Consider the following 26,022-nt stretch of genomic DNA (forward strand, 5'->3'; position numbering starts at 1 on the left):
CAGCCAGTCGATCACAGCCCCGGTGCAGAGAGCACCCTCTGAGGAAACACTGGAGATATGACACAATAGGATATATACAGGGTAAAACGATAAAGTAAATAAGAACAGGATACAATATAAATATAAATAGAGTAAGAAGATTAAAAAATGAATAAGAATAAAATCAATAAATATTAGGTAAAGTCTAAATTAATAATAGAATAACAGGATAGAATAAATAAGCATAAAATAAATAAACGCTAAGTAAAAGCTAAATTAAAAAGGTGGGTCTTGAGCCTGTTCTTAAAAACATGTACGTTCTCTGCGGCCCTGAGCTCCTCCGGCAGGCTGTTCCACAGATGAGGACCATACCACTGAAAAGCTGCCTCTCCGTGAGTATGTGTCCTGACTTTAGGGACAATTAAAAGGCCAGCACCAGAGGACCTCAGGGTCCGCGAGGGTTCGTATGGTAAAAGCAGATCTGAGAGATAAGAAGGCCTAAGACCATTAAGACATTTAAAAACCAATAAAAGAACTTTAAAATCGACCCTGAAACACACGGTGAGCCAATGCAGCGATTCTAAAACCGGTGTAATGTGGGCCCGCCCTCTGGTCTTCGTCAGCACACGAGCTGCCGAGTTTTGCAAAAGTTGTAAAGTTGAAATATTCTTCTTAGGAAGACCAGAGAGCAGGGCATTACAGTAATCAATGCGACTGGTAATAAAAGCATGCATCAGCATCTCTGTGTTGGCCCAAGAGAGAATAGGGCGGACTCTGGCTATATTTTTTAGATGATAAAATCCAATTTTGGTCACATGTTTAATATGTGGGATAAAACCAAGCTCAGAGTGAAAAATAACACCCAGGTTTTTCACTTGTAGCGAAGGACATAGTGAAAATGCCTCTAATTTAGACAAGAGTTTCTCTCTCTGAGCCTTGGGACCGACGATTAAAACTTCAGTTTTGTCCTGGTTAAGCTGTAAAAAGTTTTCTGCCATCCAAGATCGTATATCTAAGATACAGTTAAAAAGGGCATCCATTGGTCTGGTGTCATCAGGAGACACGGAGATGTACAGCTGAGTGTCATCAGCGTAACTGTGGAAGTTCACTCCATGCCTCCTGATGACACCGCCGAGAGGGAGCATATACAAATTAAAAAGTACAGGGCCTAAAACCGACCCTTGAGGCACACCACATGTCATTTTATGGATCTTAGAGGAGCATGTATCCATACTCACCATAAAAGATCTGTCAGAGAGATAGGAAGTGAACCAGTTGTGTACAGCACCAGAGAGGCCCACCATGTGTTTCAGTCTGTTTAAAAGAATAGCGTGGTCTACTGTATCAAAGACTGCGCTTAGATCCAGCAGCACCAGGACTGAGAGCTTTTGGGCGTCCCAGTTACATCTAAGATCATTTAAAACCTTTAGGAGAGCCGTCTCTGTGCTGTGGTTCACCCTAAATCCAGACTGGAATATCTCCAGGATCTGTCTATCATTGAGAAAATCAGTAATCTGAGTAAAAACAAGTTTTTCTAAGATTTTACTTAAAAATGGTGAGTTGGATACAGGTCTGTAGTTATTAAAATCATTACAATCCAAATTGCTCTTCTTCAGAAGGGGCCTCACCACCGCCGTTTTAAAGGCAGCAGGGAAGACACCCAACTGAAGAGAGCAATTCATCATGTATAAAAGCTCAGCCTCAAAAAATCCATAAAGTGTTTTAAAGAGTGAAGAAGGGATTGGATCTAAAAGACATGTGGTGGGTCTCACTGTGGAGAAAACCTTCTGAAGGTTCTCAGCATTAACCAGGACAAAGCTGTCCAGTGTCTCCTCAGGTACAATCGAGCCCTCAGATGTGTTTACAATCATATCGCGATTAGATAAAATATCAGATCTGATGGCGCTGATTTTTCCCCTGAAGTGGTCTGCAAACTGCTCACAGAGTGAGTCTGTGGGGGTTCTTTGGGAGCTGTTAAAATCAGGGTTAAATAAATGATCTATGGTGGAAAAGAGGACCTTGGGATTATTTTTGTTATTACTGATTATTTTGGCGAAGTATGAATTTCTTGAATTCCTTAATGTATTATTGTACATTTTAAGTTGCTCGCAAAATATTTGATGGTTGATAGTATTTTTATTTTTCCTCCACCTCCTTTCTGCTGCCCTGCAATTTCTTTTGAGTTTTTTGACTTCTTCGTGATGAAGACAAAGAATCAAGCAGGAAAGAGGAATCAGCTGAGACAGAGGAATATTTGCAGTAACGTGAGGAAACACTGATCTGGTCTTCTAACCTTCCCAGTGACAGACGATGCCTGACTCTCTCATGTGCCTCAGAGAAAGATGATCTACCACAGTCCAAGCACATGTGCCAGGTCCCATACTCCTTCAGTGGCTTTTCTACTCGAGTACTGAAAGCATTATACACAGTGTATTCTGCTTGTATTCTGCTTTTTAACGTTCACGTGCCAATGGATGCATCAGAGACCAAGTTGGGGTTCAGTAACTTGCCCAATGACACCTTGGTAAGAACTCCAGACTAGAGCACACAGAGATTGAACCAACAACCATCCAATTAGCAGATGACCTGCTCTACAGCCAACTCGATGACGAACAAGGAGGGACAACGAGAGAGGAAGAAAAATGGACCGAATGCAGCTGTAGGCATATGTGGGTGTGTTGATTCTTACTGCCGTGCATCCAGTAGAGTCGCTACGGCCAGTTTATGACATCCTGAGTCTGGTAGAGAAGTTTTAAAGGTGACACAAGATTAATCATAGAAGCACAAAAAGGACATAATTTCTTGATAAAGACACAATAGATGATCGTCGTTCATGACACAAACGTGCTCCCATTTGAGGTGTATGGTGTGTGTTGGTGTTGACTTGACTTGAAACACAAGTGGGTGTTCCTCCTGCTGTGATGTAAGATCCTGGTACTGATGTGACTGTATGAGCACCAAGTCCCCTTCAAAGGACTCTGTCCCCTCCAACAGAACATCCAAGTAAACCAGGGAACTTTGAGACAAAAACATGGGCAGCATGTGATGCAGGTCCAGCTGTACATGGAACATGCTCTTGTGCGATGGCAAACCGTCTGTCCTGCAGTCAGGACACGCGAGTTGTCCCTAACATTGCAGGTTTCCAAAAGAAAACAATCACCTGTAACAGCTTGTTTACTGTATATGACCCTTGGCCTGCAACTGCAGAAAGAATGCTGTCCATGATGGGACCAGTGCAGAGGAATAAACCTGAGCTTCCTCCTGCACTTGGGTCAAATATGGACACGCCTTTGTCCTCATGAAAGTTTGCCTTCACTCAGACTCATGCCCTCCTACCATGCCAAAATATAGAAAACTGTCAGGCAATGAGTTGGAATAAAGTTGAATAAAACCTTGAAACACAGAGATGGATGATATTTTATACTTGTTGCTTTATAAACAGTCAAAGCAAACGGGGTCATTTTTGAGCCCTGAGGACCACAGGTGTGATTATGTGCTGCCATTTAAAATTTATAAATGGTTCAAAAAAAGAATTCTCACTAAAGTTCAACATACAGCACTCTGTATGTTGAACTTTAGTGAGAATTCTTTTTTTAATTTTTATTTTTTTTTAAATATTTAATTTAATTAAATATTTAATTTTCTTGTTTTATTTTCGCTAAAAAACAGGGTGTATTTTTTGTAAACAAGGTCTGGTGGCCCTAAAATGTAAAATGTTGGGTAAATTATGTGTTAATGTGTTGGTCTTAAGTAAAACTAAGGTGTAACACTGAATTGATTGTCAATTTATACTTTTTACTTTAAAAAAACAGTCAAATGAAGTGGGGACATTTTTGACCCCTGAGGACCACCAGTGTGATTATTTGCTGCCATTAAAAATTTTTATAAACGCTTGAAAAAAAACTTTCTCACTAAAGTTCAACATACAGCACTCTCTAGTTATTCAGATAGTCAAAATTATCTAAACAATTAAATATTTTATTTTCTCAATTTGTTTTCGCTAAAAAACAGGGTTTATTTTTTGTAAACAAGGTCTGGTGGCCCTAAAATGTAAAATGTTGGGTAAATTATGTGTTAATGTTAGAGATGGACCGATCCGATATTACGTATCGGTATCGGTCCGATACTGACCTAAATTACTGGATCGGATATCGGAGAAAAATAAAAAATGTAATCCGATCCATTAAATATCACGAAAGCACCTCACAAAACTTGCAACACGCCGTAACTCACCTCAGAACGTTAGCACGTCAGAGCAGTATGCATCACGTGATAGAGCGGCTGTGGCATGCGGGACCTGTCGGTGGTCTGGATAGCATTTGGAGCTTCGCTAGCAACCCGGCATTTCATCTCCGACAAAGTTATCCCGAGAGAAGTAAAGCAAGTGTGTAAGTCCATCTCTGAATGTAAAGCATTCCTGCGTTAAGCTTAACAAGCGATATATGGAGCGACTGCCTCTCCTGCTGCTACTTCAATCATGAAACTGCTTAACGATCAGCTGATCGGCTTTTCTGTCGCGAGTCCGTCTCTCTAGTTTGTTTTTGGCCCACTTTGCACCAGAAAGAGTAAACCAGCGGCTGAACAACAGCAGCACGTTTAAGCTTGATCAGCTATTGTTAGAATGTATTTAATATTACTTTCTACACCAGGATCTTTTTCTACGTAGCTGACGCTGGTAACTGTGCAGGGGCGGATCTAGCAAAGTTTAGCCAGGGGGGCCGATAGGGCATGAACAGGGAAAAGGGGGCACAAAGACATACTTTTCTTTCTTATTCTCATTTAAAATGTCGAGCTTTTAATAAATAATTATCTGACACCCAAAGTTTTAATTTGATGTAAAATGAATAGAAGTCAATTACTGTATATAGTAACTATTAAGTCTAATATATATACCCTAGTAAGCTATAGTACTTTTTCCCTTTGGGAAGGTACCATCTGTGCAGTCTGCAATTTTGTTGAAGAAAGATGTTGAATCTATTTAATATTTCTTGAAAAATAATTGATTTCTGTGCATTTTTTTTCACACTGCATCAAATTAAGGTTGATTACGTCGATTAAGCATCATGAGGTGGAGCGTGAGGGGTGGTTCCCTATTTTTTATTTTTTTATTTTTGTTGTTGCTGGGAGTTGGAACCCTATTAGTTAGGTTGCTTAATATTTATGCTAAGTACTCTTTAAAATACCAGAATAGGGAGGATGGTGTAGGTTTAAGTTTATTAGATTGATCAGTATTGCTGAACTATGAAATATTTTTTTTTGCATACAGGTATAACAGAATAGCTTTAGTGTAGTTGTTGTTTTAAACTTGAGTATGAACTTATACAAAATGCAGCAAGATATTTAAAAAACAGTTTTGTTGATTAAAAAACACTATATCGGATTCATATCGGTATCGGCAGATATCCAAATTTATGATATCGGTATCGGTATCGGACATAAAAAAGTGGTATCGTGCCATCTCTAGTTAATGTGTTGGTCTTAAGTAAAACTAAAGTGTAACACTGAATTGATTGACAATTTATACTTTTTACTTTAAAAAAACAGTCAAATGAAGTGGGGACATTTTTGACCCCTGAGGACCACCAGTGTGATTATGTGCTGCCATTAAAAATTTATAAACGCTTGAAAAAAAACTTTCTCACTAAAGTTCAACATACAGCACTCTCTAGTTATTCAGATAGTCAAAATTATCTAAACAATTAAATATTTTATTTTCTCAATTTGTTTTCGCTAAAAAACAGGGTGTATTTTTTGTAAACAAGGTCTGGTGGCCCTAAAATGTAAAATGTTGAGTAAATTTTGTGTTAATGTGTTGGTCTTAAGTAAAACTAAGGTGTAACACTGAATTGATTGTCAATTTATACTTTATACTTTAAAAAACAGTCAAATGAAGTGGGGACATTTTTGACCCCTGATGAACTGCATTGTATGCAAATCGGGAGGACATCACAAGGGCTACAGCCAGCTTGAAGGCCTGTGGTACATAGCTGATTATTAGAGATAGGTTGATCATATTTAAGATCGAAGCATTAATTAATGGCAGGACTTCTTTGAGCAGTTTTTCTAGGAATGGGGTCTAAAAGACACGTTGATGGTTTGGAGGAAGTAATTATTGAAGTTAACTCAGAAAGATCAATTGGAGAAAAAGAGTCTAACTTAACATCAATGGTACTAAGAGTAGCTGTAGAAACCATCGCAGGTTGCTACATATGGCCTGGAACTAATCAGTGTTTTAATAATAACTTGTTCAATCTATCAGGGATCATGTACAAAAGCAGTCTTCTCTAAGATGTCAGTATTAAAATCCAGACTCAAACCAGGAGCTCGTTGTTCAGGAGCTTTAACCTTTTTTCTTATAAGTTACTCACCCTGAAATTTTAGTTGCCCACTCAAACCTAGCATGCTATGTCAAAACTCACCGATCCCAAAGAGTTGGCAGTTCTTCCTGTAGACCAGTATTCAACTCATCAAACACCTTCTGTGCCTTTTTGAGCTCCTCCTCTGCCTACAGACAAAGTTCATGATTAAATCAACTACAAAACACCTGCACAGATACAACAGCTGCACAGGTAACAGGAAACAGCTAATCCTTTATCTTGTGAATGTCCGTCTACACATGAAATGACTCACTTTGATCATCTTGCGGTCATTCTTCATCCCAGACGTCTGCATGGTTTCCATGTGGTGTCGGGCACTGTCATAGTCAATGAGTTTGCGGCTTCTTTTGGCGACACGGGTCTGAAACGAAAAGAAGTTGAGCTTTCATGACATGCATCCATTTCAGAAAATCATTCCCTAACCAAACTGTTGATTGCCTTGAGATCTGGAAACTGCTGCAGGTATGCATCCAGATTTAGCAGTGTCGAGTCCACCAGCTTGTTGTGGAAGTCTTCCCACAATGCATCACAGTCCTGCAGAAAATAGAAACCTAGGTTTATGGTACATATTTCAGGTGGATTTTGGTGTTCTTCTGTACTCTGGGATGTTTTTATGACTCTGACCTTCCCGATGGTCAGGACGTCATCCTTTCCATGCCAGTCGGGTTCATAGACTTCGTGCAGAGACTGAGTCAGGTTGATGGATGCTTGCTGCATCCCTGCCAATGACAGTACAATTTCAGCTGGTGGTCACAATGGCAACATTTAACTTTGCTACTCACTGCGTAAAGAAGATAAGCTTTTCTCTATCGTCCTGTCCGGAAATTTTAAATAGTGAGGTCAGAGCTCTGCCCACCTGCGCCATCTAACTGAAACCTTTTCTGTGAGGCTATGTTAGTTTACTCAGGAGTTGTAGTTCAATTTAATTCAGTTCCATTTTAATTATACAGCACCAAATCATAACAGTCACCAATTATTACTTCCAGGCTGGACGACTGTAATTCATTATTATCAGGAAGTCCTAAAAACTCCCTGAAAAGCCTTCAGTTAATCCAAAATGCTGCAGCAAGCGTCCTGACAGGGACTAGAAAGAGAGAGCAGATTTCTCCTGTTTTGGCTTCCTGTTAAATCCTGAATTGAATTCAAAATCCTGCTCCTCACATACAAGGTCTCAAATAATCAGGCCCCATCTTAGCTTAATGACCTTGTAGTACCATATCACCCTATTAGAGCACTTCGCTCTCGCTCTGCAGGCCTACTTGTTGTTCCTAGAGTATTTAAAAGTAGAATGGGAGGCAGAGCCTTCAGTTTTCAGGCCCCTCTTCTGTGGAACCAGCTTCCAGTTTGGATTCAGGAGACAGACACTATCTCTACTTTCAAGATTAGGCTTCAAACTTTCCTTTTTGCTAAAGCATATAGTTAGGGCTGGACCAGGTGACCCTGGATCCTCCCTTAGTTATGCTGCAATAGACGTAGGCTGCCGGGGATTCCCATGATGCACTGAGTTTTTCCTTTCCAGTCACCTTTCTCACTCACTATGTATTAACAGACCTCTCTGCATTGAATCATATCTGTTATTAACCTCTGTCTCTCTTCCACAGCATGTCTTTATCCTGTCTTCCTTCTCTCACCCCAACCTGTCACAGCAGATGGCCCCGCCCTCCCTGAGCCTGGTTCTGCTGGAGGTTTCTTCCTGTTAAAAGGGAGTTTTTCCTTCCCACTGTCACCAAAGTGCTTGCTCATAGGCGTTATAAATAGGGGTGGGTTTTAATAATCGATTCATCGATTAAAATGGATGCTGGCTTGGATAATGTAATATCGATTCATTAAAATCCTGAATCGATTTTTTTATATAAATGTATTTTGCCCAAAATTCCAGAATCTCAGGTAGAACGTCACAAAATTTCAACAACCACCAAACATTTAAAACAGTAAATGAGAGCAGGAACACGGATTCTGCACAAAGACGTAAACACAAAGCGCGGACCTGCGGATCAGAATCAGTGAGATGTCGCCTTTCTTACCTGACGGCACGGACACGGTCGGGGCTGAAAGCCAACAGCTCGCTGATTCTGATGTGTCGGCGGGTCCGCGCTTTGTGTTTACGCCCTTTTTGCGCTGATTCTAAAGCTGTTAGTTTGATCTCTCTCCAGACAATATTGACTGAACCAGCAGCAAAAGAAGATCCAAACTACGCTTCACATAAACATCGTCATGGACTCCCTCTGACTTTTGCTGTTTTGCTTCCACCACAATAAAATCACACTTCATGCACAGCTCTCTCTCTCTCTCTCTCTGTATACTTCAAGAACAGTTTCCCGTCTATCCCTGAAATCTGTTTTCTGCATTATTCGCTTGCTTGTTACGCACCGTCTACCGTTGTTTACAGCGTTGTCGGCCGCTGTTTTTTTTTTTCTTTTACTTACTTCCAAAAAGAAAACCTAATTTCTGCCGTTCAACAGGCTTCTGAACAAATTTAAACTTTTTAAAATTATGCAAAATGCAAAACGCTCAGCTGTGTCTCTAATAAAACCGCTGTAACTTCAGAGGTGATGTTCATAAGTTGATTAATGATTTTCTTTCGTTTTTGATCTACTGCAGAATATTTTTATAAAATCTCAGGCCAGGAAAATCACCTCCATGTTTTCTGTGTTTTATCTTCAGCTGCTTTGACACAAAGGCCTCTGCTGTGATGCTCACACCTGTGATAAAGTCTCGCAAGTGTCAGCTTCCTTTTTATAGATACAAAAATATGTAAATGTACTGATCTGAATTATAATATTTCTGGCTGTCTGAGGCAAAATTTCCCAGATTCAAATCGAATTGAATCGAATCGTGGATCGAATCGATTCAGGACCTTGTGAATCGGAATCAAATCAATTCTAGAAATCAGTGACGATACCCAGCCCTAGTTATAAAGCACCCTAAAGCGACTGTTGTTGTGATTTGGTGCTGTATAAATAAAACTGAACTGGGCGCCTCCTGGGTGAGGTGTTCCAGGCATGTCCCACCGGGAGGAGGCCCCGGGGCAGACCCAGGACACGCTGGAGAGATTATATCTCTCGGCTGGCCTGGGAACGCCTTGGTGTTCCCCTGGATAAGCTGGAGGAGGTGGCTGGGGAGAGAGAGGTCTGGGCCTCTTTGCTTAGGCTGCTGCCCCCGCGACCCGGTCTCGGATAAAGCGGATGAAGATGGATGGATGGATGGATGGATGGATGGATGGATGGATGAGTTGAATTGAATATTGAATAGAATCCTAGTGAGGGGCAGCCAATCATAACAAAGTAGTCTTGAAGGGGAAGAAACTAAAAAAGCTTTTTTAAGACAGAGGATGAACTGATGCCACATTCCAGGTACCTCGTAATTCAGCAGTGGCATCACTCCTGAGTTCATATGTTTCAGTAAGAAAGTTTGCAATGTGAGAAAACAAAACAGGATTTGTTTTGGTTCTTAGCAAGATAGAGTCCTTCAGTTATTACTGACAATACAGCATAATAATATTTTTTGTACTTAAAAACTCCCCTGCAGCACATTCATGGATAGAGCCTGGTCAGTACTCTCTATGTCTTATTTAGTGAGTCACAAATACACCACAGTGGCAGTACAGATTCAAAGTTGACTGCCGCCATCTTGGACTGTTTACTTCTGTGGCTGCTCTGACTTTCCAAGTAGGTTGCAGCATTAGATAATGAAAGATCATTATAAACTGTGAATCATGCAAAGTGTCACTGAAGACGTTTCTTTCATTTGAGGTTTGTATCACGTAGATAATGAACCATACAGACCTTTAATGGCAGACATGTAGGCCTTCATCTCCCTCTGCAGCCGAGAACCTTCAGTCTGGCAAAGCACACACAAACGTGATATCAGTTATTTTACACTGGAGGAATTTGGTTTCCACATTTTGCAGAGGTTTCCTCCTGTTCAAAGGGAGTTTTTCGTTCCCACTGTCACCAGTTTCTTGTCTGAGTTTTCTCTTTATATTATAGGGTCTTTATCTTACAATATAAAGTGCCTTGAGGCAACCGTTGTTGTGATTATGCACAATATCAATCAAATCAAACATAAACTGAGGTTTTTCACACTAAAGGCATGAACTGAGCTCTCTATGACACAGGATTTGGAATCCAGGTAACTTAAAGTTTAACTCTGTGTTTTCAAGGTTACACAGAGTGTTTACGTCTTACCAGGTTACATTGCCATGGTAAGTGGTGCTGTACTCGCCTCACATATTCTGTTAACTGCCAACTAACGAATCAGATCTCTGGAAAATAAGGCCACTGCAGATCTGTTAGAATGGCTGAGATCTCATCTACAGCACGCCTGGGCATTAAAAACACCTGGTCACGTGGCTGCCTGGCCCCTTTCAGGTCAAAGGGAAATTTGTTAAAGCATATATCATGCAGTTTCTCCCCATCAGAGAATGGCTTACCGTTTACCAGAAAATCACAATGTAATTTTGTTGCTTTTATTTTGAAAGCAACTCTTATGTTACACATTTACATCTGTATAAAATTGAAAGTCTTTGAATTTTTGAAATTAATGTGAATGCTGATTAAACAGTGATCAAACATTGGAGTTTTTACATATACACTGTCTGACTGTGACACCTGCTCCCACCAGCAGTGGTTTATAATGAGGTCAAATATGGAGACAGTCAAGTTCAGCTTATTAACCAATTTGTCAGTAATTATCCAGCCTTTGTCTTCAAGTGTCAGTGAGAGCTGTACATCCAGAGCAGAGCATTGAAGTCTTCGACCTTCCAGCTCTGTATAAAATCTGTAAGTAAACTAAGCCAAGTTGACCTGGTAAATGGCCTGTATTTGTAAAGCACTTCACTTAGTTATCCCAGGTATCGTCTTACCTCCTGCCTCCGGAAGTTGATGACCACCTGTTCAAACTGCTCATCTTTGGTCTCGTCTGCTTTTCCCAACTTCTGCAGAACCTGAAAGAGAAATCACATCAAAGCGCCTGATAAATAAAACTAAGGTAGCACAATGACGTCATCACGTCGTGGACAACATTGTCGACCTTGGACCTGGGAAATACGTCACTAACGTCTTTAATTTTCAAGAGGAAAACGTGCGTGACGCGTTTTACCGCACACGTGACATCACGATCTGCTTCAGCCAATCAGAACGTGCTCTATTTGTTTTTGATGATTTCTCCGTTTCTGATGATTTTTCTCCTCAGCCCGTAGCTAATCACGTGACCTCCGAGCGGCTCAATAGCGGATGATCAGTAATACATCGATCCTCATGTGTGAGCGATCGGATTAGAGAGCGGCGGTGACCGGGCCTCCTGCAGCCTCCAGCACCGCTTCTCCATCCGCCCTCCGCATCACCTCCATCACCTGCTCCTCCTCTCCTCCCCCTCTCACCTTCTCCTGGGCTCGGTTCAGGCGCTTCTGCACGTTCTTAGCGAAGATTCCCGTTTTAATTTCCGCCATGACGACCGCACCGAGAGAGAGCGGAGGATTACCGGAGACACGGGAGGGGGAGGGGTGTGTAAGTGTAGTGGGGCGGGGCCGAGGACTCTTTGCTCCTCTGATTGGACGGTGTGTGTGTGTGTGTGTGTGTGTGTGTGTGTGTGTGTGTGTGTGTGTGTCCGCGAAGCTTTCAGACTGTCACGGGTTAATCTGCAGGTGGAGCAGCTTACTCACGAGCTATTTCAGGTTTTAACTCAAATCTACAGTAAACAGGAAGTGATCTAAAGCCTGTCCTGACGTCATTAAGCAACAAAACGTTCTTTTTCTAGGTGAACAAACGTTAAGGCCTGACAGCGCATATGGGCTAAACTCCTGACCCTCGCATAGAAGCTCCTTCAGCTGTGACAGGTGTGACAGCTAACCCTAACAACCAGGTCTGGACTAATGGGTCATGATCTCTGATCAATAATCAATAAGGAGTGATTGGTTGTGTAGCAGCAGAGTGATCCAGGGGCGTAATTTCCAGGTGGGTTATGACCCCCCCAATAATCCGACCCAGCCAATATAACCCCCACAATAAAATTATGAATGATCTTGCATAAATAGGCTGTTGATTTTCTTTACTCATTTCAGTTATTACCAGGAAAATAGTTGCATGTTTCGTCATCTGGGTATTTACCCACATTAATTATTTATTTAGACAGAGATCTTGACCCCCCCCCCCCCCCACACGCACACACACACACACACACACAATGTTCACCACAAAGTTAATAGAATAATCAAAGCTAAAAAACACCTTTAATGAATATTTTATTTTATTTTATTCAATCCCCTGTGTGTGTGTTTGTGTGTATAATTACATCTGAGTGGCACTCAAACCCTAACCTGTGTGGGGCCGCTTTGTGGTTTTTGTTTTTTGGGGGGGGGTTTTGTGTCCCGTTTGGAACTTTAGCCATCAGAATTGTTGTCTTAAGGCCAAGAAAGATGCCAAGCGGATTTATTTTACCAAGTGGATCATCATGGCCTTGCCATATTGGTCCATTTGATTGACCTTTATTATAATTATGAATTTATTTTATTTTCAGTTGCTACAAACGAGACAGACATGACTGGGGGATAGGACAGGGAGAAAGAATGAAAGAAAGAGAGGGAGAGAAAGAAAAACAGAGGGGAGAAGAGACGGTGAGAAGGGGGGGAAGAAAGAAAAAAACAAACAAACAAACAAAACACCTGGGTCACCTGTATGGAGAAAAAAAACAGAAGAGAAAGCAAACAACAAAGAGCAACATAATAAAAAAAACAGCACCATCACAATAAACTAGCTAGCAGTAGATATCAGTAGATACTAAATAATAAACGATATTGTGCAGCACGCAAGATAGACAGCGCACAGTGTGCTTTGAGGCAGCAGCCAAGAAAGCTGTAGTCCGCGTCTGTGAATACCCGTGTGTACACCCGTGTGCATACCTGTGTGGATCAGCATGCTTGTATTCCAAAGGTTTCTCCATGTAACGATCTGCTAGGGAGTGTGGGGAGCCACAGCCCCGTCCTCCAGGGTATGAAGCAGGTATGGGCCACTTTGTGTTTAAAGGGAGTTCTTCCTTCTGGCTTCGATCCTCAGCCCGTTGGTAGGCAGCTCTGAACACCTGAACATCCAGAGCACATTGGATTTTGTTGAAAAGGTGAGAGATGCTATTGTGGAGGCAGATGAAACAATGGTCTACCACAATTTAGATAGATTTTTTGATTTAATAAGTCAAAAAAAGACAGCATGCTGGGAAATGTATACCTGTATTTGCTGACTTTGATCTCTTTGAGGTAAATGTCTGTGATCCCGCTGACATCATTTCTGCCTCACTTTGTTTTCTGGCTTGTGTTTAAGAGCAGCGGTCCCCAACCCTTTTTTTGCGCCACAGACTGGTTTAATATTCAGACAATATTTTCATGGACCGGCCTTTAAGGTGTGGGAGATAAATACAACAAAATAAAATGATACGACCAAAGCAAAAACTGTGGTATTTTGTAAATATAATAATAAATGTGAATTCACTGTGTAAATGTTTTACTTTATTAGCAGCGTGCTCCTGAAAAAACATTGAGAGTAACATCCTCCTCTCTGCCCCTTAATGCTCTCTGGTTGCTATGGTAACGCGTAAATATTTCTTTCAAGTAAAGACACACAACTACAAAAGAAATATAAAGTTCACTAAATTGTTTAGAAAATTTATTCATAACACACGGGAAAAGACCCAGGGAAGCCGAGTTAACGATAAAACCCCGAAAACCATACATTTCACACCCGAGCCTCAACTCTTGAGGCCCGGTACCAAACGACTCACAGACCAGTACCAGTCCGTGGCCTGGGAGTTGGGGGCCGCTGCTTTATAGACCAGTTTGTCAATGTGTCGCCAACAATGTCTGCCCCTGTCCAGGCCTGTAACACCTGTCAGGGCAGCATGAAGCACCTTGAGGCCCCCTATCGATTGATTATCGCTTGGTGCTGTATTACTAAAGCTGAACTGATTGAATTTAATGTCCAGAAAAAACCAGCAGAGGGCAGCAGAGCCTCAAACTACATGTTGGAGAAGACTATCTTGTCTTTAAGTGATGACGAGATGAATCCTGCTTCCGGGCCCAAACTACTCTACGCTTAATAAGGCTTTTGTGTTTTTAACATGTTTTAATGTTTTGTATCTTGTTCTATTTAATCTCAACAAGCCCCTAAAAACAGTCAGTGATCACTGTCAGCTTTTCTCAGTTTTTATTACCACTGTTCATTTTAAAGCTCAGTTTTTAAAACCTTCCGATGTAACTACAGCCCATGCAGCAGTATATTAATGACTAACCTCGTATTGTGGATGGATTATCTCGGTTGTTCTCCTGACTGAAGTTTGGTCCATTTACAGCATCCTGCCATGCTATTGCATTTGTCCCTAACTATTCTGAACCCTCACGTTAACTTTTATCGAGTGGAAAAAAGTTAGCGTTCATCCTCCAGCTTCACTGTGCTAATGTTATGCTAACATAGCTGTGTCGCTAGCGATCACGTAGCACATCATTATATACCAGCTAGCCCAACTTCAGTAACCCTACAAACGTCACTGCCGTTTAGTTTTCTGTCTTCATTTATGTTGGACGTGATAGCAGAGCTGTACGTTTGAATTGTTTCATAAATCTCTCAGTCAGAACATGCTATATCATGTTTAGATGGAAGCTAGCGAGCTAACTTCCTGCTAACTTCTAACTCTGATAAATTTAATAATTTTTATTTTCATGGAAGCCTGGATGTTAAACTTAATTGTTACACCTGGTAAAGCAGCAACGCTGATCGTTTTATTAAAGATGAAAAATTTAGACAGCTTTTAACTCTCAGTGATGCTGCAGTGTTCATTTGACCTGCAGCGGAGTTTGGGCTCAGGCATGGCTGATGACATCAGACTTAATGACCGGATTGTTTCCATGAGTCTTGCTTTTGTCGCGGTTCTGTTTGTGTGTTGTTGAAGTAAAAGATCGTTTCCAGCTTAGAACATTATTTAAATTTACTCTTGATCATCAGGCTCTGTTTCAGAGCCCCTTCTCTTCAGTTCTGTCTTATAAAGGTTACATTTGTTGTGACACTGTAAGAATACTGAGTACAGTTATGTAGTTCATAGGGTTAGTTAGCTGCTAATTATTCGTTCCACGCCAACCGTGTTCAGACATCAGTGGGTTTCATGTTGCGCTTCTCCACAGTGAACACTCACAGCATGTTAAACCCTGCAGTCTGTATTCGCACATTTACCCTCATTCAGTTTTCATGCAGACGTGTAAATTCGATGGGTGCACCTGGGGCACTTTGACCACTTTCAACATGCAGATTGGATTCTAACCACCAACCTTCCAAACACCACAAAACCCCACTACCTCCTGAGTGCTGTTTTCCACAGGTCAGTGTGTCTGGTGGGGGAAACCTGAAGTTCAGATGTAGAGTGTCAGTGGGGAAATGAGTCACTTACAAAGAAGTCACATGATCATTTCTGTCCAGTAAGATTTATTTTCTGTGCCGTGCGGGTCCTAATGTTTCTGCAGGTGTGCAGCTGATGACTCTGCCAGTCACTCAACAGCCATATTGAACTGGAGATAAAGTATCTGAATTTCTGGAGCGGGACCACATCTCCAAACACGCTCCTTCCAGTTGTTATCTATATACAGTGGGGCAAAAAAGTATTTAGTCAGCCACTGATTGTGCAAGTTCCCCCACTTAAAATGATGACAGAGGTCAGTAATTTGCACCAGAGGTACACTTCAACTGTGAAAGACAGAATGTGAAAAAAAAATCCATGAATCCACATGGTAGGATTTGTAAAGAATTTATTCGTAAATCAGGGTGGAAAATAAGTATTTGGTCACCTCAAACAAGGAAAATCTCTGGCTCTCACAGACCTGTAACGTCTTCTGTAAGAAGCTTTTCTGTCCCCCACTCGTTACCTGTATGAATGGCACCTGTTTGAACTCATCATCTGTATAAAAGACACCTGTCCACAGCCTCAAACAGTCAGACTCCAAACTCTGCCATGGCCAAGACCAAAGAGCTTTCGAAGGACACCAGGAAAAGTATTGTAGACCTGCACCAGACTGGGAAGAGTGAATCTACAATAGGCAAGCAGCTTGGTGTGAAAAAATCAACTGTGGGAGCAATCATCAGAAAATGGAAGACATACAAGACCACTGATAATCTCCCTCGATCTGGGGCTCCACGCAAGATCTCATCCCGTGGGGTCAAAATGATCATGAGAACGGTGAGCAAAGATCCCAGAACCACACGGGGGGACCTGGTGAATGACCTGCAGAGAGCTGGGACCAAAGTAACAAAGGTCACCATCAGTAACACACTACAACGGCAGGGAATCAAATCCCGCAGTGCCAGACGTGTTCCGCTGCTGAAGCCAGTGCATGTCCAGGCCCGTCTGAAGTTTGCCAGAGAGCACATGGATGATACAGCAGAGGATTGGGAGAATGTCATGTGGTCAGATGAAACCAAAGTAGAACTTTTTGGTATAAACTCAACTCGTCGTGTTTGGAGGAAGAAGAATACTGAGTTGCATCCCAAGAACACCATACCTACTGTGAAGCATGGGGGTGGAAACATCATGCTATGGGGCTGTTTTTCTGCCAAGGGGACAGGACGACTGATCCGTGTTAAGGACAGAATGAATGGGGCCATGTATCGTGAGATTTTGAGCCAAAACCTCCTTCCATCAGTGAGAACTTTGAAGATGAAACGAGGCTGGGTCTTCCAACATGACAATGATCCAAAACACACCGCCCGGGCAACAAAGGAGTGGCTCCGTAAGAAGCATTTGAAAGTCCTGGAGTGGCCTAGCCAGTCTCCAGACCTCAACCCCATAGAAAATCTGTGGCGGGAGTTGAAAGTCCGTGTTGCTCGGCGACAGCCCCAAAACATCACTGCTCTCGAGAAGATCTGCATGGAGGAATGGGCCAAAATACCAGCTACTGTGTGTGCAAACCTGGTAAAGACCTATAGTAAACGTTTGACCTCTGTTATTGCCAACAAAGGTTATGTTACAAAGTATTGAGTTGTATTTTTGTTATTGACCAAATACTTATTTTCCACCCTGATTTACGAATAAATTCTTTACAAATCCTACCATGTGGATTCATGGATTTTTTTTTCACATTCTGTCTCTCACAGTTGAAGTGTACCTCTGGTGCAAATTACTGACCTCTGTCATCATTTTAGGTGGGGGAACTTGCACAATCGGTGGCTGACTAAATACTTTTTTGCCCCACTGTATGTTACCTCAATTCTACATGCTTTTCGTTCTCGTCTATGTGCCCCACCCTCCCTTCCCTTTTCTTTAACTTCTTCTCTTCTATTTAGTGCATGGGGAACTGCCAGGCCCGGGAGCCGGCGCCAGTCCCCATCAAGGCCTTCCCCAAACCGCAGCTCAATTCATGTTCAAGCCATTCACCTTTATCGACTAAAACACTGTCAAACCTAAAATGAGGACGTGGGCCAGCAAGTGAAATGAAGCTTATGTGTAAGTTTAATAATCTGTAATCGCTCAACTGCTGCTTCTGTTCTTTTTCATCGCTTTTCCGCACTGTCAGTCTCAGCACTGACATCATTGCTCTAGTCCAGGGGGTGGGGAACTCCAGGCCTCAAGGGCCGGTGTCCTGCAGGTTTTACATGTGTCCATGATCCAACACAGCTGATTTAAACAGTTAAATGACCTCCTCTTGAAGTTCTCCAGAGGCCTAGTGTTGAACTACTCATGTGATTCAGGTGTGTTGACCCAGGGTCAGATCTAGAACCTGCAGGACACCGGCCCTCGAGGCCTGGAGTTCCCCAACCCTGCTTTAGTCCAATCATCTGCTGATCTCATCTTTATACAGGATGCTTCAAACAGCTTCTGCTTTAAATGACGTAACAGCATTACGTCATTTAAAAGTGAGATCAATCAAAAATTCACATCCACTTGAATTTTGTCAAAAAAAAGCACTTCTTGCCAGTTGACATCTTGAATTGATCAAACAAACGAGTGACTGTGTGACATTTTCAGCTGACGCTTGACCTGTGTTATGACGGCGTCACATTTGTAGGCTTTACAGCCGTTCAGGTCAGACATCTGCGGTCAGTTCACTGACATCCACACATGGATATTCCCGATGTTTCTCCTTCCTGCCGCAGAGCTGACAGACCTGTGTGAACTTATAGGAGCCACTGACTCAGAGGGTCCCTCTCAGGTGAAGAGGACGCTGTAGGTCCTGACTCCCACCAGCAGAGGGCGTGCTGATGTCACTGTGTGTGCGTGTGTGGTAGTCTGTTTTGAGCACGCTCCATCTGCTCTGTGCAGGACTGGTCTTTAGAACAAACTCTCTCCATTCTAAAAATTTATTTCACACCGACAGTCTCTCCTCCACGTGAGGTGATGATGACGCTGCGCTGACTCATCTGTGTGTGTGTGTGTGTGTGTGTGTGTGTGTGTGTGTGTGTGTGTGTGTGTGTGTGTGTGTGGTGAATGAATCAGGGACACTACCTCCTCTTTCCTCCTTCCTCCTCCTCTTATGTCGTGACGTTCATTCAGGAGGAAACTCCACAAACAGTCCTGAGGTATTCTGAGAGACTTTGCTCACTGTGTGTGTGTGTGTGTGTGTGTGTGCGTGCGTGTGTGTGTGTGTGTGTGTGTGTGTGTGACTCACAGGGAAATACCTCTGTGGATGGAGGGAGGGATTAAACAGGCTGAGAGGTATAATTACTGTAACAGAGCAGAGAGGAAGAGTAGAGTGACCCTGCACACTGTTCGTTCAGTTCAGGACCACCGGGCCAGCACCAGGAGGACTAACAACACCAGAACATCCCTCACAGCGCATCAGACCTGCAGCAACTTCACGTCAGAGTTTCTAGTTTCCGCCCTGAAGTCTTTTGAATTTCAGAGGATTTCATCTGAAGAATCTCAAACCTGTTTCAAATAAAAACTCTGTCTTTTACTCTGCATCAGACCGCCAACCATTATGTGTTCTCTTTCTGCCGTGGTCTTTTCCATCTCAGCATGGCTTCTCATCGATGCCTCTCCGACCATCTCTCCGGCACCACGGCTGCAGGACTCGGCGGTGTCCTCTGACTGTCCTTCGTGCTCTTTGCCTCAGCTGAGGAGGAACTCGTCTTCGTCCGGAGCTCAGAGTGACATGGTGGAGGCAGTGAAGCGTCACATTCTCAACATGCTGCACCTGAGCGCCCGGCCCAACCTGACACAGCCAGTTCCTCGTGCCGCTCTGCTCAACGCCATCAAGAAACTTCACGTGGCCCATGTGGCTGAAGACGGCAGTGTGGAGATCCAGGAGGAGGGCCAGGGCACAGACAATTCAGCACCACCCGAACCGCCATCTGAAATAATCACCTTTGGAGAGCCAGGTGAGTCCCACGGCACGTCAGGCGTGGTTTATCTTCTTGTCCTGACAGAGAACACATCCAGTTTCTGAGTTCAGGGTCAGTGTTATTAGTGTTATTAGCTCTGGTTAAATACAGCCGTAGAAAGTTTTCAGGCTCACCACTGAGCCCTCTGACTGGTTAAAGCTAATTCTGCGAGGAGGCGTCTGGCAGAAAAAAACCCTTTAATGTAAGAACTGAAGACACGATGAGCCTTTGACATTCAGGATGGATTAAAGAGTGTCTGTAGGGAACATTTTCTCTTGGCTGGGTTAGGGTTCGGTTATTAACGTCAGCAGATCCAGACTCAGTGGAGTCTGTAGAGTCAGACTCTTCAGAGGTTCACTGACCGTCAGTGATGTCAGACTGTCTGTTTGCTCTTTTAGCTCATTCACAATAATCCAAAGAGGTCAAAGTGTGTTTACAGATTTCAGCCACAGGTTTTCATGTTCAGGTCAGAACATTCAGCTCACATTCATGTGTTTGACTGCAGTGCTGAAACTTCCAGTTTGTCTCCGAGTGAAATAAACGTGTTTGTTCTGTTGACAGAAACAAGGAAGGGTTCTCTGATGGAACGACAGCCTTGTTTCTTTCATTTCTGAACCCCAAAATGTAAACTAACAAATCAACTTCTCATCAAAGTTCAAACAGTCACTGACGATGTCCATCAGACAGACTGGTGACCAATTAGCGGACAAACTTTACTTCAAACAGGAATGTTCGAATGATCTGCTGGTTTGGCTCACAAAGACTCAGAGTAACAATCAATATGAGAACATCTTAAATCCACAGAGTATTTTCACTGAGAACAACAGCTGGAGAAAGTCTCAACAGATGAAAGATGAGGGAAACATTGGTCTGAACAGCAGTAGATCTTTGCTGGCAGAACCTTTGCTGCTTGTCATTAACCTGCTCTCAATCCACTGTGACTTACTGAAGATGATGATGGTTGCAAAGCCTTTAAAATCTCCTGTGAATACGGACCCGTTACATTGCTGCTTTGCTTTGTTCTATAAATAGTTGTCTCTATCAAAAGGCCCCTCAAAGGATGCTCGCCCAAATTAGTGCACAGTAATTTGGGCGAGCATACCAAGTGATCTTAGCGCGTAAATAATCTGTTCATTCAGATAAATCTGGGCCTCACTAATTATTCTCTAACAGGAGACAAAGAAGGAAGCGCTGAGACAGGACGGGCCTTTTTTTTGTTGGGGTGGTGTCGGGTGGGTGGGGGCGGGGTTAGTGTCCTATATGACCAGGCTTGTTAACATCATTAACATCATTCCCTGAAATCAGGCCTGGTCTTTTTTTAGTGCCTTTCCTCATATTGAATATATTTAGAGGCTGAAGCTCCATTCAAGCTTTCACTGTTAAGAACATCGACTTTGTTCACTCATTAAAATTTCTATCTGGGGGCGTCAGCGGGGTCATGGTTTCAAGTTCCTCGTTTGTTCCCTTCCCTTCAGGGAAAAACAAACTGCCAGATGAAGTTGGTCTTTCCTAAGGCGTCTTCAGCACGTTTCATTTGATATCTTCCCAAACTCAGACACACCAACCCTAATCCACATTAACCCATCCAGTTTCCACTTAAAATACAATCTGAGAGGTCAAAGGTCAAAGACTATCAGACTGAATTCTGAACGCCCCTCTGTCATTGTCAAGGGTCAGAGATCGCACTGTTTTAGACTGAAATTTTCTGACTCTGTGTAGTAAATGGGACACAGCGCTAATGTCCTAACTATTCTCTTTCACAGGCGACGGGCCAAACGCGGTGACCTTTGACATTTCGAGGGAGGGCAGTGGCTCGTCTGTGGTGGAGCAGGCAAACGTTTGGATCTTCCTGAAAATGTCAAAGATGAACCGCCTGAGAAGCAAAGTGATGCTGCGGCTTTATCGTGACGATGATGACGAGGACTGTGTTTCAGAGAAGATGGCGGACACCCGTCGTAGTGGCTGGCACACCCTCGCCATTCCTCGCACTGTTCAGAATCTACTGGACGGCGGCAACAGTCCTCTTAGGTTACGGGTTTCCTGTCCTCTGTGTCTCGAAGCAGGTGCCGCTCCCGTCCTGACGCCTGCAAACGGTGAACCGGCCACGGGACGAGATCAGTCACACCGGCCGTTCCTCATGGTGGCGCTTCGAGCTCAAGAGGAGGTGGCTAAGCGCCGAGCTAAACGAGCTCTGCAGTGCGATGGGAAAATACGCATCTGCTGCAAGCGAGAGTTTTACGTGAACTTTAAAGACATCGGCTGGAGTGACTGGATCATCGCTCCGGCTGGTTACCACGCCAACTACTGCGAAGGCGACTGTCCAAACCACATGGCAAGCATTGGAAGCTCACCGCTGTCTTTCCATTCAACGGTCATCAACCATTATCGCATGAGAGGCTACAGCCCATTTCAAAACATCAAGTCGTGCTGCGTGCCAACGAGGCTGCGAGCAATGTCAATGCTCTACTACAACGAAGAGCAGAAGATTATCAAGAAGGACATCCAGAATATGATCGTGGAGGAGTGCGGCTGCTCGTGAACAGCTGGCTTTTGCTCTGCTGCTTCTACCAGACGTGGAAAAGACTCTGGAAACTGTCAGAGAACCTCTGAGAAATATTCTATGAAACCTGCAACCTGCAGGAAGAAACATCTGATATGCTCTTTCCCAGGAAAGACAGTCTCCTGTGTTCAGTGAATTTTTGTGTTTCATACTGGGAGAGACTTTTCCACATTGGAATGTGCTGAGGATACTATGCAACGTGGATGTCTCTGTGTGCTTCATCAGTGTTGGTTTTCTGCTGCTCAGAGAACATTTCCACATTATTAGCATGTTCCAGCTGAAAGTAGTTAATCTGGTTGCTGAAGCCAAACGTTATTTTCGTTATTGTTATGAAACACACTGAATGTAGATATTTGCACAGTAATAGGTATTTCTAGATGCATTGCCGCAGTTTGGATTCAGATGAAAGCCAAAGACAAACGTTTGGTTTATTTTCCTGAGAGACAAACGGCTGAAATCCACCTGTGTCAGATTAAACCTTTAATCTGCTGAAACAAAAACAAACTGAAGACATTTCTCTTCACATCAATCTTTAATTGTAATATATGTTGTTTCTGTAATTTATTTCCATTGATTGTTTTCTCATTAAACGGACTACCAATCCACATTTTGTCTCTGTCTTTGGAAAACTCTAAATAACACAAGTCTTTGCATTTCAATGACTCTCTGAGAGTTCGTGCCACCCTCAGGACAAACCTTGCACTGCAAATATGAGAACAGCTCAGCCATTATGAACTCTTTCAAACAGGGGTGGGGAACTCCAGGCCTCGAGGGCCGCTGTCCTGCAGATTTTAGATGTGTCAGCTGATTCCTCAACATGTCCTGAAGTGCTCCAGAGGCCTGGTAATGAACTAATCATGTAATTCAGCTCTGTTGACCCAGGGTGAGATCTAGAACCTGCAGGACATCGGCCCTCGAGGCCTGGAGTTCCCCACCCGTTTTAAAAGGTTTATTAAGGTCAATCATGAGTTAATATCACAGATTTGGGCTGGCTCAAACATCACTAAAGTGTATCCTAACTAAAGCAAAATGAAGATCTGAAAAGCAGGAAGTGATTTCATTTACTGCAGATCAGTCATTTTATTTCAGATTTGGTGTGATTGCTGGCACCCAGCCGCTCGGTTTTCAGGTTTCAAAGTGGGGTTTTTTTTGCAACCAGCCTTTATTTGATTCTCGAACCCTAACTCTTTTCAGAGGAAGACGTGCTTATGGGAAACTTTCAGGCAGCTACTCTCTGATGGTATTCATGCTGTAAATGGTAAACAGACTTGTTCTTAAATAGCTCTTTTCTCCTCTAAGCACATTTCCTCTAAGCTTCATTCATACAGATACTTTTCTTCCATACTCAAGCACCTTTCAAACATCCACAAACACACTGACACCCTGATGGGTTCAGTATCTTGGCCTGGACATGCAGGCTGGACTCCTGACGCATGTGTTCAAAGACACCCAGCCCCTCAGCTCTGAGCTGAACTCTGTTTTCACACATTCACAAAGCCATTCAGAGCGATGGAGAAATCTGAGAGCCAGCTCTTTGTCTTCAGGTAAAAATGGGAGCGATGGCTGGCAGACTGAGAGGCTCCTTCACGTTCACCTCTGTCTGTTCTGCCCCCTGATTGGCTGTTGACAGTGGTAAAGTTAAACCTTTCGCAGGCTGAAAGCAGCGGAGCAGCCAGCTGGCATGGTGGCGCTCTGTTTGTTCACTGACCTACAAACTCATCGCTGAGTTAACAAGTTGGTTTAAGAACCACAAAGACTGTTGAGGCAAACCCAAAGAATTCTGGGTACTGGAGCACAGAAACACTTGATGAAAAGAGCCTGAAACACAACATCAGGAGTCAGTTTCAAACGTGCCCACAGAGCTGCAGGCTGAGAAAAAGGGTTGTAGACAAAAGTACAGAAAAAAACCAAACAGAATGCAGAAACATTTAAGCTAAGATGCCTGTGATTGGCTGGAAACAGGGCCAGTACCCTCACCCATTGAATCCTGGGAGAGACTCCAGCAGTTACTGAGGTTATCAGGCTTATCAGCACTCTGGGCACTGATGAAACTCTTTGGACAATGACCAGCTTCAGCTCAGAGAGGTACTATTTGGAAGGTTTGAACTTGTGGAATTTGTGAGAGTTTAACTTTTAGCTTAAATTGTTTAAATTCACACAAACAGAGATATGGTTTAGATGGCAATTACATGAGAAAACCACCAATAACATCAGTCCATTGTCTTTGTTCTAAACAAAGTGAGATCCTTACAACTGACGGGTTAGATCCCCAATAACACAAACCATCATGAACAGGCAGAACATATACTGTAAAAAAAAACAGGAGTCAACGCCGCTCTGAGCCTTTATATTTCTATTAACACTTGGTTAAAATGTGTGTTCTTGTGAAATGTGTAGCATGTTTCCTCTGTATAAAACAATACATTATTACCATTAGAAATGAGTGGGATACCCTTTGGTTACTAAAGCTGTGCTGTATGAAAGAGTTGACGGGACAGATAACAGATAGATGTATTGCCTGTAAAACAGAAATCATTCCTGAAGGTTTTGTTTATAATTAATGACATTATATATAACGTTAGTGAGAATTCATGTTTGGTTTCCACAGGTCTACATCGGGCATCAGTTCAATTCATTTTTATTGAGCTGAAAAAAGGAATTGAATTTATATCATGACGACAGTTGCCTCACTGTGTTTGATGAGCCTTATTGTAAGGTAAAGACCCTACGATAATACACACTGTAAATGTATTTTACAAGTATTAAAGGCTAAAGGCCACATGTACTCTGGAATATCTGAATGGCAGATCTGATTAATTACACTGTAAACTACTGAAACTCTGTCTGTGACTCAGGGTGTTTCGATTCCGATTCTTTCCCTGATTTCGATGCAATAGTTGTGATCCCTGTTTAATATTTGTATTCTTAGTTTGTTATCATTCCTCCTCTGTTTCCTTGTCATCTTGGGTCTAGTTTCCTGTGTTATTGATGTCTATCTGTGCTCGTGCCCTCTGTATGTGGTCAGTCTGAGCCTCAGTGTGTCTCTCGTACTTCCTGTGTTATCTTTTCAGTTTCCCGTTGTCAGGCGCTGGCTCTGTGCACCAGCAGTTTGAGTTTATTTTGTATTTTTGATTTCTTATGTTATATTAGAAATAGGTTAAGTTGAGGGAGTACTTGAGTCTAGCACATGTCCTGATGTATGAGTCTTTTCTTGTCTTCAGTGTTTTTTCTTTCAGTAATGCATGTCCGTTAGTCTCTCCTCGGTTCCATGTTCTAATTGTCCGGCTTGTGCTGTCATGTTTACGTCGCTCCATGTTTCCTGTTTCATTTTGAAGAGTCTGGTGTTTCCATGTCCAGTGTGTATAGTTTTGGTCCTCCTATGGCGTCATGTTCATTAGTGTCAGCTGTGTCTCCCCAGGTGTTTCCACTTCCATCATTATCCTCATGTGTATTTGAGTCGTCTGTCTCCTTTGTTCTTTGTCTTCACGTCAGGTCACAGAGTTTTTTTCCCTACTGTTCAGGTTCTTGTTCATGCTGTTTTGATTATTGCACAGTTACATTTTTGCATGTTCCCGTTCAGTTTCATATTCATGTCTTTTCCCAGTTTAAGTTGTAGTTTAGGTCCGCCTTTGTTTTCGCCTTCCTTGTCTGTTTTTTTTTTGCATCAGTCACAATAAAGGCTCGCTTTTGTTTAAACTTCAGTTCATTTCTTCCATTTCTGCTTTTGGGTCCACTCTAAAAACACACCGGTGATCCC

The 26,022-nt window shown here is 42.7% G+C and overlaps 2 protein-coding genes across 12 annotated transcripts in view; one reads left to right on the forward strand and one right to left on the reverse strand.

The window, feature by feature from the left end:
- The window catches only part of amph (amphiphysin), a 48,912-nt gene extending 37,050 nt beyond the window's left edge, over window positions 1-11,862 (reverse strand). For all 10 annotated transcript variants that reach the window (XM_085254136.1, XM_085254145.1, XM_085254142.1 and 7 more), the window contains exons 1-7: window positions 11,737-11,862; window positions 11,221-11,301; window positions 10,142-10,196; window positions 6,981-7,075; window positions 6,795-6,890; window positions 6,610-6,717; window positions 6,399-6,484 (exon numbers count right to left, since the gene is read on the reverse strand). In XM_085254136.1, coding sequence (XP_085110262.1) covers window positions 6,399-6,484; window positions 6,610-6,717; window positions 6,795-6,890; window positions 6,981-7,075; window positions 10,142-10,196; window positions 11,221-11,301; window positions 11,737-11,805 — 590 coding nt within the window. In that variant the 5' untranslated portion in view covers window positions 11,806-11,862. The remainder of the gene's footprint in view (window positions 1-6,398; window positions 6,485-6,609; window positions 6,718-6,794; window positions 6,891-6,980; window positions 7,076-10,141; window positions 10,197-11,220; window positions 11,302-11,736) is intronic.
- An 852-nt stretch (window positions 11,863-12,714) lies between these two features.
- Window positions 12,715-22,870, forward strand: inhbab (inhibin subunit beta Ab). Of its 2 annotated transcripts, XM_085254338.1 has the most exons (4): window positions 12,715-13,469; window positions 17,669-17,828; window positions 19,340-19,702; window positions 21,469-22,870. In XM_085254338.1, exons 2-4 carry the CDS (start codon window positions 17,816-17,818, stop codon window positions 22,242-22,244), a joined length of 1,152 nt encoding a protein of 383 aa, XP_085110464.1. In that variant the 5' UTR covers window positions 12,715-13,469; window positions 17,669-17,815; the 3' UTR covers window positions 22,245-22,870. The 2 variants fall into 2 exon arrangements, with proteins under 2 accessions (XP_085110464.1, XP_085110463.1); XM_085254337.1 differs by lacking the exons at window positions 12,715-13,469; window positions 17,669-17,828 and having other exon boundaries at window positions 18,730-19,702.
- Window positions 22,871-26,022: the final 3,152 nt, after the last annotated feature.

The sequence above is a fragment of the Mchenga conophoros genome, linkage group LG18 (assembly GCF_057382185.1).
Source record: "Mchenga conophoros isolate Kocher_MC1m ecotype Shallow Benthic linkage group LG18, M_conophoros_male_GT1.1, whole genome shotgun sequence".
NCBI classification, from domain to species: Eukaryota; Metazoa; Chordata; class Actinopteri; order Cichliformes; family Cichlidae; genus Mchenga; species Mchenga conophoros.

Coding starts and splice junctions, on each gene's coding strand:
- inhbab (XM_085254337.1), top strand. CDS start 19,303: ATGTGTTCTCTTTCTGCCGTGGTCTTTTCCATCTCAGCATGGCTTCTC. Junction 19,703..21,468: donor AATCACCTTTGGAGAGCCAG/GTGAGTCCCACG, acceptor TCTCTTTCACAG/GCGACGGGCCAAACGCGGTG.